The sequence below is a fragment of the Rousettus aegyptiacus genome, unplaced genomic scaffold (assembly GCF_014176215.1).
Source record: "Rousettus aegyptiacus isolate mRouAeg1 unplaced genomic scaffold, mRouAeg1.p scaffold_m13_p_9, whole genome shotgun sequence".
Lineage (NCBI taxonomy): Eukaryota > Metazoa > Chordata > Mammalia > Chiroptera > Pteropodidae > Rousettus > Rousettus aegyptiacus.
In genome coordinates, this window is record NW_023416312.1 from 7593066 (window position 1) to 7607707 (window position 14642).

Sequence of the window (14642 nt, forward strand, 5' to 3'; positions counted from 1 at the left end):
TGACTTCTGGGTCCTTACCCTGGCTCCATCAAAGATGTTAAACTAAGTCCCCCAGGAGACACTAAATCACATGCCCTCTCCCCACAGGAACAAATGTTCTAACCCCACTCCATCATACGTTAAATTCTTATGACTCTTGGGGATGTTGCTGATCTTTATTTCTATTCCAGATTCTTTTTCTCTATCAGACTACACTGTTTTAGTTAAGGAGGTTTTACCATACATTTTACTATTTGTTGGAGACAATTGTCCCTTTTTAAAAACTCATTGTTTCTTAACTTTGTGTTCATGTTCTTACACGAGCTGTAAAATTATATTTTCACGTCGTGAAAAAGAAATTCCATTGATTAGAGCTTCATTTAGCTTACAAATACTGCACAAATGTGAGGGTCACTTACTATTAGGCTTCTTCACAAACATAGGTTTTCCCATTTGGGGACATGGCTTGTCTTTCCATTTATGTCTATTCTAATGTTCCACGGTCAAGTTTAAGACAGCTTATTTCTAGAAATTGCTTGGGTTTTGTTGGGATCTACTTATTGTTAATGTGAAAGAAAACTATTGATTTTTCTTTACTTATTAGTAGCTGGCTCCCCTTGAAATTATTCTAAGAGTTTTTTGTTTGTTTTTCTGGTTCTCCCAAAAAGACTATTTGCAAAGGCTTCTCTTTTCCAATGTTTCTAAGACTTCTTGCTCCATTTCTAACATAATTGAGCTTCCTGAACGATGCTGAAGATGGCGGTTACCCTGTGTCGTGCCCCAATGTAATGGATATACCTCTAGGAACAAATTAGTTCTTTACTTTTGCTTTCTAAATTTGGTTTACAAAAGCATTTGCTAGTAGGAAACCTGTGCATACTAAATTTAGAATGTTCACAAAATAGAAATTGCTCTTAGTGACTGGCCTTGACTGCGACCCTCTGACCAAAGCTCGTGGTAACGGAAACTACTTGTAAATGCACTGTCAAAGGCCAGCATACGGAGTTAAGATGTCCATTCCTGTGCTCTCACCAGAGGCTGTGTCCGCAGAGCTGGAGAGGGATGCACTGATTGGGCCCCCAGCTTCAGAGATAGCAACCCAGAAGTTCCGACGAGGGCTCCAACATCCTCATCCCAGCCCTGCCTCCCCGGCTCCTGATCCTGGCTGGTACTGAATCACAGGCTGTAGGCAAGCCATGAATTAGATACATAAAAGCTGCTCTGGGTTTCAGCTTACTGGAAAATAAGGGTCACCATTCCCATTATAATTGGTTAAATGCCAGACTGCTACGTGGAATGTTTCTGTAGACTATACTAAGGTTAACTTCAACTTAGCTAGAAATCCCTCCCATTGGTGGTCTGAAAATACAGCAGCTTTACTGTTCTTAGAAGTTCATCACATCCTAGCGTAGCTCATCACTTATTTCTAGTTGGCTTTACTTGCAAGTGACAACAGAGGAATCTTAATGAGTTTGACAGGGAAAGGATACCCACACAGGACTTTTGCTTTTTTCCACAGGTTTTAAAAAATCTAATTTCGTTTCAGCATATTTCTTCATTGAGCCTACAGAAACAAACAAAACACTAGCACGCCATCAGACTCCTCAGTGAAAATGTATTTCACGTTAAACACAACGTACACATCATGCAAATGAGGCATCGCCATGGTCACAATGGTGCTGTGAGGTCTAACAGATCACAACAAAACAGACCTTTAGCGAAATAAAGCTGTAAGAAACATGGGGAGGCATTTTTCGAAAGTCACATCATGCTATCATTTTCTGTGTGCTTGTCATAAGAGATTTTCCCCGATAGTCACCAAGATCAATGGCACTGCATTAGTAGAGGCAGATATTTTATTTCGTATATACGCATACATGAACAAACACAATTTCCATAACTAATAAAGTCTTAAACTGTAGCTGGTTCTAAAAGCACATAAACAAGATTTCTATTAAGACTTCTTTATGTTTCCTGATTGCAAACTTCAGTCAGAATTATGGATCTTTCCAACTCTTTATTGTATAAGTAAAAAAGAAAAAAAAAGAAAAAAATTTCAAAGGAGAAAAGGTCATTTTAATCTGAAAGCTACATTTCACCACAAGAAACAAAATTAAGAAAACCCCCTATTATATGCATAAAACAAATAGAGTATACATTAGTGTCATTTGTCCCCCGTTCAGATGTATTTATGTTAAAGTCCATTAAAGTGACATACTGGTCCAGTTCAGGGTCCCCTTTTCCCACAGCACTATGATTTTCCACTTGTGTCTGGTTTTATTAGAATTGAGCAAACACGGGAGCAAATAAACAAACAAAAGCCCCGAGATACAAGAGAAAAACCAGAGCAACAACGTGAAAACCAAACACCTGTGCATGAGACACACGATTCAGTCCAAAAGCCACTCGATGGTTTGGAGTGCCTACAGCTTGGAGATTTTAAGGAGCAACACGAAAAGTTCCTTGCTAGGCTCAGTTGCCCGCGTCTATGAGACTATGCATAAGGAAACAGAAATCATTCCCCACTGTGTTTACTCAACTGGACTTATTCTGTTAGCCACCCAAGGAGTAATATGGGACAACACATTTTGCAAGTGACTAAGCTTAATTAAAAAAAATTAAAAAAAAAAAAAAACCAAAAAAAACAAAAACAAAAACAAAAAAAACTGGCTTCTAAATAGTAACTTCTAACAAAGAAAACCCAGAGATGAGGAAGGAAAACTCTCTGGAATTTCTTCTCCCTCTAAATACAGATAGGGAGATATATGCAGCCCAAGTTCAGTATATGTTTAAGTAGAGTCTAGGTAAATGTCTAGAATATTTACAGGAAATAATGTCTAAATGTTTATATGCTCCAACTTTGGGAATAAGAATGGTTACAGGGTGAATTTCCAAGTCGGAATGACTGCGTTTGGGAGGATCACTATGATAATAGAGTACATAGTACAGGAAGCATTTTATCAGCAGCCGAAGCTCATAAACAGAACCGTAACATGAGACTTCGCTAAAGACCAACAAGGCCAATGTCGCAAGGTTTCTATCAGGAGTGGTCAGTATTTGACATACTAACTAGGAATTCAGTTACATTTCAATTTAATAATTTGGAATCCAGTGGTTAAGGATGACAGGAGCTTCTTCTAAGGGCCAGCAGCTCAGATCTGACCACCAGCAGCTTCATGGATTCTCGCAACACCACCTGTGTCAATTCACAAACAAACCCTGGTGAGACATGAAGACACTGAGCATTTGGCAATTTGTAGTATCTACTCTCTCTCACTAAAATGCTCACGCGCTATGTGACTTTCTACCTTCTTGGTAGTTATATTTTCCTTGGTTCACACCAAATCTATCAACAGAAGTACTACAGCATTTTGTACAGGACTAGACTTTTAGGTGGGCCAAATTTTCTTTGTGTGGGACAGTCTGAAAACCTGCAGGATGTTCAATGTCCCAAGCAAGCTTTGCTTTCTAAATGTCAGTGCTGCCCCAGCCGCTGTGACGACAAACCTCCCCCCCTCCATCTCCGAATGCCCCCTTTGGGGATAGTACCACCTCTAGTTGAGAATTTGAGAATTAGATTATATGACAAATGAAAACATATAAGGTGTGTGAATACAATTATTTAGCCAACTTTTTTTTTCTTTTTGGACAGGAATTTTGCACTTCTTTTAGTTAGAAATGTAGAAAATAGATTCGAGAAGCCTAAGTCTTATGTATCTTCTGGTCCTCACTGGACAGTCAGGTCAGTGAACTGAAGGGTTCAAGGTATGCTAACAACAAAAGAAAATTTTACTAAATAGTAAGCCATATAACCATCAGGGAAATAGAATGATCGGGTGGTTTTTGTCTTTGGAGTGTCCAACAAGGCAGCTACACTACCAAACCAGGGATATGATTTATTCTAAAAATTACCTGTCATGCAACTCCTTTCCCTAGATTCAAGAGAGGAGAACTCTAAACTGCATTGCCCACAGGCAGCAGCTGAGGTCGGCTAGGAACAAGTACACCCATTCCTCGATTTATGTGGATTATGCATTCCATGCATCTTCTTTTTACACGGAAGAAAATCACATAAAAAGAGTCCACCAATATGACAAAGAATACTAAATAGGTCAATGTAAGTCATAAAAATATTGATTTCACATGATTGCACCAAAAAATGCTAATGAAAATTCAGAAAAACCAAAATAAATTTTTATTCACTGTCAGTGTCTATACTGTAATCTAAAGCAATCAATCTTTCCTTTTTAAATGGCACAAAATTACTATTTTCATCGCTCGAAATATTTGGAAGTACTGCTTCAGTTTCATTATTTATGTTTCTGGATGATCTTTTTCCAACCCCATCTTTTACTAAGTTTTCATCAATTCTTGCATAGTTGCTGCAACATTTTAAAAAATCTTTTTGAAATTTTAAGGCCCGTTGGATGTTTGGATCAATATATAGAATTTCAGTTTCCAGTTCTGTGGCCAATTGAAGAGCTTTGTAAATATTTTCTGCAGTGAATAAAACTGGTTCAAGGTCACTGCCACCATATTCATCGTCAGGATGGGCTTGAGATATTAAGTGAATTTATTATCAGTGAATTCGTGATCAACCAGTAATTCGTTAATATCACCTACATTAAAATTGTCACAGCCTTCTTCTCGAAATTTATTTAATAAGTTAATGATGCCAGTTAATCCCTCTTCAGTTATTGGAACCATATTCCCTGATACAACCACTTCTAGCCATATTGCTTTCCAGCCAGCATTTAAAGTTGATGGCTTTATATCACTCAAAGCTAAAGCAACATTCTTGAAACAGCTTAAAATTGTGTACTTATTACAAGCTTCTATACCTGTGATTCATTATCTTCAATTTTATTAAAAATTTCATTAAAACTCTGTTTAATATAATTAATCTGAAAGGTGGAAATAATGCCTTGATCTAAAGTTTGGATCAAGGAAGTTATATTTGGTGGCAAATATCCATTTTTTATATTTGGATGTTCTAAATTGTGTGGATAACTAGGTGAATTATCTAAAAGTAAAAGTATTTTAAAAGGAAGACATTTTTCCTTCATATAATTTTCAATTTCTATAGCAAAACATTTGTGAAACCAATCTCGAAAGACATCCTAGTCACCCACGCTTTTTTATCTGTTGTCCAATAAACAGGAAGATCATTAATAATTGTGTTAGTATTATTCTTCATATATTGCTGAGTTAAGCTATCGTTTTGTAGAAAGAGTAATCACCAATAACGGAAATGTAAAATGAGACCACGTAAATGGAAACTGTGTATAAAAAGTCTGTGTAAATGGGGGCGGGGTGGGAATATTTATCACATATTGAAAAAAGTCACATAAAAAATTACTGCGTAAATCGAAGGACAGGTGTATATGACGGACACTGACCTCAGCCGGGTGGCCTCCATAACGCGTTTCCCTCATTTGAGAAATAAAAGATTGGACTAAATCTTATCAGGCATTAAAATTTTCTTACGGGAGTGGAACATCATTAAAAACAATAAAGTGACTGAGAGAATGCTGAGAATATAAAAATGTTTTAAAAAGAGTCTAAAGTGAGAGAAGATTGGCATTGTTGAGTTACAAAAAAATTTATGATAAATTCTAATTACATTGTCGTCATTGAAAAACAAGCCCCAAACTCAAGTAAATGCAGTGTGAGGTATGTATAACTAAGTGCACACAAATGCAGAGTGTTTGGAACCCACAGATAAAACTTACTCAAATGAAAAGAGCGTCTGGGACTTTGGCAAGAAAAAGGCCAAAGGTTGGGAACAAAAGCTTCAGGGCACAAACTTAGTTTTTCCCTCACTCCCTCAGGTATGCGCCAAGAACAGATGTTTGCTTTGAAAGACTCCATAACTGGTCAACAGAACGGGAGATCATTTGGCCCAACATTCATTAATGTATAAGAATGTTTCTAGATAGAATGCGGGATGTCACTGAGTAAAACTAGGGGAGAAATTCATTTTATTAACAACGCCTTGCGCCACTATTAGAGAACTCTCTCTCTGTCTCTAAATGAGGTGCTAGTTGAGACAGATGGGCAGTCAGACTTTTAGCCATTGCTTCTTAACACCCTCCACCCTAACAGCAAGGGCAGGCTTGGCAGGTGTGGCGCTGAAGGCTCCCACATGAAGGATTTACTTGAAATCCACCTCAATTCTTGTGTATGCTGCAGTATATACACCATGTATTTATATTCATGTTCACATTTTTCACATAGAACTGACCATCCAGGAGGCTGAGTGATGTTTATCTTCATGACCCCAGATGGAGAGCTATGAATTCAGACTATCATCAAAAGACTGTACCTTTCATTAAGGAGAAGTTGTATTTGTCAACAGAAGGTGTTCAGAGTATTTTCTTGGCTGGGACTGTTAAATCCTTCGATCAGGTTTTTGTTACAGTCATCCAGGCTGAGATTTTCACTGGATCTCTTGGGGAACATGGGGGGACCGGTGAAATCTAAGAGATCTTGAAGAGCTCGGGCATTACCAGTTCCATTTTGATCCAGAGACACCCCAGGAATCATTTCACTCACTGGTGAAAATTCTGGGATGGAGATAAGCTCTTCTTTTGAAACAGGACTGGGGGAGGCAGGGGTGGAGGAGGGCAGAGAGAGGAAGGGAGAGGGAGAAGAAGAGAGAGACAGATAGACAGATAGAACTATTAATTCTAACATTTTGTTATACTCTTCTTTTCTAGAGAAGATGGATTTAGAGCCAGAGCTTGTATGTAACACATGGTAAAAAAAAAAAAAAATACAAGTTAGTTCAAATCTGAGATGCTGACAGACACAAGGACCCAGAGATGAGAACAAGGAAAGTGGACAGAGCAAGGCTGTGTAGACCAAGCTCCGCAGAAGAAAGAAAATAAGAACCGCAGGCATCAGCGCTCTACTGCAGAGAAGCCGAGCACTTCCGAAACCTTCGGAATGGGAAACCCAGACAGAACACAGATGTTAGAAGTTAAAAGTGAGCTGAGGAAGGGCCCTAATTAGCATCGGGGCTCCATGAGCTCCCTCCACCGGCAGGGCCACCTTGGGTGAGCTACTTTTCCTTCCCTGGCCTCAGGTTCCTCTACTGTAAAATGGGCGAACAGTCATTTTTTTAACCAGGGCTTGTGCCAGCGCGATGTGCTCATGCTGGGGAAGCCACCGGGAGCAGGTGCTCAGTTAAGGATGGGGCCATGGTTAACAAGGACGTCGCGGTCCACCCCGACACCTGCAGAACAAATCCCTCCCACGGCTGCACCTTTAAAGTGAGGCTTCTATTCCACCCTGACTTATCCGGCTTCTGCCTCTCAAGCAGTTTCATGGCTTGTCAACCACAAGCCTAGCTCAGATGAGTGGTAGGTGGGCTGGAACCTGAGGGCCTGTCACCTGCAGTCTCTCTGAATAGCCAGAGTAAGGCCATTGCCAGGTTTGTGTATTATTTTGTTCCTTAATAAGATCTTAGAGAAGAATCCAGAAAAACTTGTTGAACTGCAGAAGCGCAGAGGACCCATCTCCCTCATACTGAGCGCCGGCCAATCTAACACTACTGATGGCTGGAGCCTGGGCAAACAGCCTCATTAGCCGAAATACTCGCCCCACCTCCATTCCCTGGGTTGAAACAGCTGGTCAGAGCTTAGGGAGGAGAGAATGCCACAGGTTGGGGTGCCACCTCCAGGTATCCCCTTTCCAAGTGCAGAGGCGGCCACAGGGAGAACGCAGTGCACACACAAAGCCCTTTCGCTTTCTTGAACCTTCGCAGGGGCATGTCTTGTCCCCTCCCCCCCCGACCAAAGATATAAACAATAAGCATAGTCTGCTCAGAACAGAGGTGGGAGGAAAAACAGCCTCAGCTGTTTTCACCTGGGGACAGAATGACGCCAGTTAGAGGAAACCTGCCATGATGGTGGCCCGTGGTGGCAGGGGAAACGAGGCAAGGGCCGAGGAGGCCCTGCTGTCAGTCTGCACAGGACTTGCTGCACCCTGGGTTTTCACATGTCTGGCTCAATGCCAGGGTGCACCAGCTGGCACAATCACTGTGTCCTGGGAAAGATCCCCCCCCCAACCCGCACCCTGTTCCCCAGATGATGCTGAGAATTCATAGCCACGGAGAGCAGGGGAAGCCCTCGCCGGCTGGAGCTCTGGCAGAGCTTGTGCACGACACTGTCATTCCCTCCTGACTCAGAGGGCCACCCTGCATTCCAATGGTGCTACACAGGGCTCTGGATTCCAGCGCCTCTGCCCCAACCTCAGGCGAACTGAGTTTTCCTTTCATCTGGGATTAATTTGCCACGGGCTGTTATCTGCAAACATACCAGTTTAAGAATTCCTTAAGTTTTTAGAATCTCAAAGTAAATTAGTTCCTTTAACAAATCTCCAATGACAAGTTTACTTGAACATGGGACACTGGACACAGTAGGCCCTGTTGGTGCCCCACCCAGATCCCCTTGTACCTGTGGCTGCACTCATCAGCTAAGGACTCCAAGCTGCCACCCCTTTTTCTGGACAAGTGCCTCAGGCTGACGGGAGCCCCATATCCACACAGACAGTATACCTGCATCCCCTCACCCTGAGGGGCCCACAGCCAATGACTGACGGATATGGTGGCACAGAGACCACCTCCCTTACATCATCCAGACCACTCGAGTGGAAATGCATCCTCCAGAGCTCCTGTGAGACCAGCTGAGGCAGCATCGTTGCCTAGTGACTTCCCCTGCTCCCCACCACCCCAATCCCTCCACTTTCTCCCGAGAAACTTCTCCAATAAATCGCAGGCCCTAGACCTCCTGCCGCAGGCTCTGCTTCTAAGGAGCCTGACTCAAGACACTAATGTACCCCTGAGGGCTTTCCTCAATGGCAACTGAACCTCTCTGAGGGGATCTGGATATGTAAAAGATGAAGGGATCAACTACGAAGCAGTGGAGGTGTTGCCGGAAGAGATGAGGCTCAAATGTAAAAGAAATTGACTTACCTCACTTCCATAGACTGAACTTCTTCGGTTGAGTCATCCAGACTGTTTGATTTCCCATCAAGGGCGTCCAGATGAACAAGTCCCCCAGGTGGTTTAAGCCCATTGGAGAAAACGTCTCGGGGGACGGTTTCTGGGGCAGCACTGCCCACACCGTTAACCTCCTGGCAGGTGCTCAATCCATTGATTTCTGATTGAGAACACAAGATCATTCTGTTAATCATAAAATATCTAAAACAATGGAGCAACAGAGGAAATATCTATCGATATCTACCAATAGTGCAACATCTTTGGCAAAAAGAACCTCAGGTCATCACCTTCACAGAGGGGAAGAGAAGACAAATGGTATTATCAGTGTCTGTGCAGGGCTCATGACCCACCCAGGAGGCTTGGTGTCATACACTGAACAGGTCCCCAGGCTCTGGTAGGTTCTTGACCCACAAGGCAACAGAGAAATGCGAAGAGCGACTTTGAGCTAGATACACCTTTTGTGACTTTGGCCGCCGTAAAATATCCAAACCCAAGGAGTCTTCAGTGTACATGCTAGAAAAGAGCTGGACTACCCCGAAGTGTGGAAGGCAGGAGAACTCCACAGAACAGCAATCAGTCCTTAGGAACCTGCCCAGCAGTTAAGCTCCCTGGACAGCAGCACGGGCCAGCAGACAGCCTGCTCCTGCGCTGGCTTTATTAGAGTAACTGAGGGACCCAGTGGCTTCCAAATGAGCCGGACAGACCCACTCTGGAGATGGAGGCTCCACCAGGGAAACTGCACGCTTAGGGCCCACGGGTGCTTGTCCCCTGCAATAAGCGCTTCGGGCCCTCATGCGCTGAAATTCAGAGAAACCCAAGGATCAGATGCCACACGCACCTATTTTGTCCGGGACAGCTGGTTTTGTCTCATTTTCCACACACACAGAAGGCTGAAGCTCCACTGTCAGGTCCTCCTTCTACAAACAAAGAGAAGAAGGGCTTACTTTACATAGAGAGAAGAATGCTTTGGAAAAGCATCACAGGAGATTTGGAATCAGGCTGGCCCATCTGCCTGCTCCGTGATGATTCTTTGAGTCTTCTGCACTTATTACAAATTAATTAATAGGTTACTATTCTCTTTTTGATTCATGGGCTACTATATCTCCCATGCATCCCCATCCCCATTTCTCTGAGGAAATTTTTAAGTCCCACTCCGTTTCTGAAACTCATCTCTTTTCAGGCACCTACAGCCGGCCCCCTTAACCTAGCCAGGAACAAAGCAAGAAGAGTCCATTTTCTCAGGCTAACCCTCTCTAAGACCTACAATTTCACCGAATACATTCTGCCATTCTTTTCTACTCAGTATAGGAACTATTAAAATGGTCCTCTGAATGCCTACCTTCACTTCTGGAGACACGTCACTCTTCCTTGTTCTCTTCATGATTTCATCTATTCTCTGAAAAAAAAAAAAAGCTGGGTCTATATGCAATTTCACATTTCTTGAAAATTCAAAATGTTCTCCATCACTTTTGCAGATGTTCACCTGTACCCTACGAACAAGGTCAAGTGCTTGAGAAGTAAACTAGAAAGTATCTCAAATTCACATTCCATTTATACCCCATCTTTCTCCTTCCTCTCCGAAGGTTACCTAAAAATCAATAAATCACCACCTCCCATTCAAAAAGACCACACTAGAGAAAGAGAGGCTGGGGTACCAGTCAGGAGGGGAAGCCACAGATTGCTCTCCCAGCTGCCAGGCCTACAGCAATACAAAGTCCAGGCTGGAGCTAGGATGCCATGGGAATGGATGTTTATAATAAGCCTCTTTAAATGCAACTTTATTCATAACTGCATTAAATGTGAATGGACTAAAAACTCCAATTTAAAGACAAAGACTATCGAGCTGGATTAAAATAACAAGTCTTGACTATACGTTGCGTACAAGATGCACACTTATAAGGATGCACATAGGTTCAAAGTAAAAGGACAGAAAAAGATTTACTAGGCAGATGCTAATCATAAAAAAAAAGACTGACAAAGAGGACTTTAAGGCAAGTATTACTAGAGATAAAGGACATTTCATGATGATAAAGGTGTCGATTCAAAAAGACAATTTAATAGCTTGAAATATATATTCACCTAATAGCAGAGCTTCAAAACATAAAACAAATGTTGATAGAACCGGAAAGAGAGATGGACAAATCCATAATCACAGATGGAGTTTTCAACACTCCTCTCTCAGTAACCGATACAGCAAGATGACATAAGTAATTCAGATATAGAAGATTGTAACAGCATTATCAACGAACTTGACCTAATTTGACATTTGTAAGGTCACTCTACCCAACAACTACAAAAAAGAACTGCATTTACTTCCTGTTCTGCCTCACCCTAAATTCTCCTAACGCCTTGGCCCTTACCTTCTTCCTCTCCAGTCGCTCCTGCTCAATCTGCAGCATTATCTGTTCTCTTTCCAGACGCATCTGTTTAGCTGCTTCCTGGGCCTTTGCTTCTGTTGCTTCCTTCTGACAGAAACAGGTAAACCAAGGCATAGGCTTTACTAAGCAAAGAAAACACTGTACTAATACCCTGGGATTTGCATATGTTCCTCGGCCGCATCATCTACTCCAAAGTGAGTACTGCTCCAATATTGAGTGTGGATTTACACAGCCGGCTCCATGACATGACATGGCTGGGCCTCACTCATATACCCTGGGTCCACCATGCAGATCACCTGCGGACAGTTCCCATGTATGGCCAAGGTCTTTCTGTGTCTGAGGGCCATCTCTAGCCATGAAGTGTGCATGTGGCAGGAGTTTCAGGAAGTTGGTTCCCCAAGGATTAACCTTCAATCGTGAGAGGCAGAAGTTGGTAGATAAACAACTGTTTCCTCATCCCTCAGGGAGATAATTCTGAGGCCTGTTCTATAGTCTTAGTCCCGAAGGGAGGGAGTTCCTGCTGTCCACAGGTAGTCACTCATCAGGGAACTTACACTGGCCTTCCTCACTCCCCTGCCAGCTTCCTGGGATCTCCTCCCAAATAAACTACTGCAGCACGAATTCTCATTCATGACCTGCCTTCAGGGAACCCGAACTGGCATACAGCAAACATTACCAACTTCACTTTTATTTCTCAGAGTAACTCATATTTACAAACCAGCCCAGTTAGTTTAAGAAAACACTTCAAGTACATATAACAAGTCATTCAAATTTAACTAATTTTATGTAATATAAACTAATTGTACGTAATATAAATTAGGGCCCTTAAGAAAAATCTCTATGAAGACTCATACAGTACCTGCTGTTCAATTATGGTTTTTTCTTGCTTTTCTTTTTCTTGTTTTTCCTTTTCTTCCTCTTCTTTCAACAACAGCTCCTCCTTGGCCTTCCTCTTGGCCTCTTCTTCCTCCCGTCGTTTCTCTTCCTCTTCCTGCTGCTGCTTTTCCTCTTCCCGTTTACGGGCTTCTTCTTCTAGGCGAAGTCTTTCCTCCTCTGCCTTTCTTTTCAATTCCTCTTTCTCCAGCCTTTCGAGAACATAACTGTTGTTAGAAGACAATGACACGCTCAAAAGGCAAACTGCCAAAGAGCCAGGTGCTGACAGACAGTGAGGAGAGCAGAGTGAGCAGCGGTCATAGGCACGTGCAGTTGAATTAGTGTCCACTTAAGAAAATGACTCATCCTTCCTGGAAAGCCACTCCAGTCCATATAACAACAACAAAAAAATTAACCAGGGTTGACTTTAAATTCTGTTATACAAAGAGCAATGACATATTGATTTGTCAACATATTGTAATAAAGAAAAAGATGTTCCCTAGTCAATCTACAAATGACTATAGCCCCATCATTCTTATTTAATGATTCTTTAAAAACTAAGGAAAGTAAATATTTAAAACCAACTTAGTCTAGAAAAAACTAAGTGTCTCAATGGCCACAACCGTGCTAGACAGCAATTTAAGAGCAGTGACTCAGAGCTCAAAAAGTTCACTTTGGGTTCCGACTGGTATATGACTTCTGAAGCAGGAAATGGAAGAAAATGCTCAAAAGAAACTTGACATTTAAGACGGAAATTAAAATATCTATTTCTATTTATTTTGGCAATCTTTAAAAATCTATTTTAGCTTTTATTCTTTGCTATATAAAAATTAAATGACATTTAGACGGTTTTCATCCATAGACAAATGGTTGGTGATGTAATGATAAAGAACTAAAAACAGTGCAATGCCTAAGCACTTGTTTTTAATTTCTAATGTTCTTCTTGTTCAAATGTGTGCCACTTTCCTCATCTATAAAAAAATGTGAGAAATCACACTCATCGTGCAGTGTGTTACTGATTGGCAATGTGACATATGGGCAAGACCAAGATTGCGTTCTGATTGTGCAACTCTCCATGTGACCCTTCCTTGCAAAGTCACTTGACATTTCTGATGCCCGTTTTTTTCTTTTATTTTTACTTTTCGTGATGCCCATTTTAAAAATGGGAATAGCTATACTATTGGCTCCATGACATCACTGTGAGAAATGAGATAATGTGTGAGAAGCACTTAGCACAATGGTTGGCTCTAGATGGATTCCCAGATGCTAGTTTGTCTTATAATTGAAAATGACTCCTCTCTCCAACTCACAATGTCCTTCTTTTAAGTGTGTTAATACATCTGTACATTTTTCGGAAGCTGCCTTTATTTGGACGCATGTGCCACTGATTTACAGGGTGCTGGTATGCTGGTACAGTGTCATAAAAAGATCAAGACCTAAAAAGAACATCCTTCCATCCTAATGGTCAGCTTCAGGAATTGTGGAGGAAGTTAGCGTATGTGTCACCAAAGAAATATTTTTAAAAGATATTAGGCTCAGACTGTAACAGTATATAATAATATATTCTACATTAGAAGGGGTTGCAGTGCCCCAAAGCATGTCTTTAATAGCTGAAATTAACGGATATTCTGGAGCACTCTGGAGAAGACTACTACGGGGCCTAATCAGAAAGAAACTCCAGTTCTTAGATTCCTCAATGACAGACTAAGTACGCCTGACACAGGATTATCACACATGAACATGTGAAGATTCATCAGAGGTTAATCAGAGCAGTCAGTTCTCATATGTTTTAAGGAGCTGGTTGTGATTGTCCCAGAAGTTAGTACACAAAGGATACGTTGTGTTTGAATTAATGCCCAAGCTGTTTCACCTTTATCTTCATCTCCGGGATCTGAAAGGCCAGTTTCTCCTGTTTTACCATGAGGACTTCAGAGGTACCCAATGCGCACACACAGTAAATAACATCTTGGCTCCTAAGTCTCCATAATCACCCACAACAGAAATTCCTCCCCACAGGCCCATTAGCCCTTACTTGTCCCTCCTGTTAACAGATAAAATTCTTTCCATTAACCAAAACTCTGGTTCTCCTTGAGTAGGGAAAAAGTGGTTTCACCTGTGTGAAACCGAATCCTTCAATATCCTGTCCAAGGATGAACATTCTCTTCTTGCTTAAAGAACCAGAGAGAACACGGATTTGGTCGTTTCCTCATCACCCGTGTGCTACAGGCCACCCCCACCGCACTCTCCTTGCCACCATTATGCAGTTCCCTCCAGAGTTCACCAGATCTTGTTCTTGTCACCCACCCCGAACCCACCCCCTTCCTCGCCAGGTGCGCAAAGCACCAGAAAACTGCATCATGCTCATCATTCAGCAGATGCATCCTTATCCCCATCACCAGTCACCAGTG

The 14642-nt window shown here is 41.9% G+C and overlaps 1 protein-coding gene across 4 annotated transcripts in view; it reads right to left on the reverse strand.

Moving 5' to 3' along the window:
* Positions 1–1577: 1577 nt before the first annotated feature.
* MAP7D2 (MAP7 domain containing 2) overlaps positions 1578–14642 on the reverse strand; it is a 90055-nt gene continuing 76990 nt past the window's right edge. For 3 of the 4 annotated variants that reach the window (XM_016125103.2, XM_016125105.2, XM_016125104.2), the window contains 7 exons: positions 12221–12446; positions 11344–11448; positions 10323–10379; positions 9822–9900; positions 8957–9143; positions 6305–6580; positions 1578–3175 (listed from right to left, as the gene is read on the reverse strand). In XM_016125103.2, the coding sequence (XP_015980589.2) occupies positions 6331–6580; positions 8957–9143; positions 9822–9900; positions 10323–10379; positions 11344–11448; positions 12221–12446 (904 nt within the window). In that variant the 3' untranslated portion in view covers positions 1578–3175; positions 6305–6330. The remainder of the gene's footprint in view (positions 3176–6304; positions 6581–8956; positions 9144–9821; positions 9901–10322; positions 10380–11343; positions 11449–12220; positions 12447–14642) is intronic. The other variant, XM_036226740.1, reaches the window with a different exon arrangement.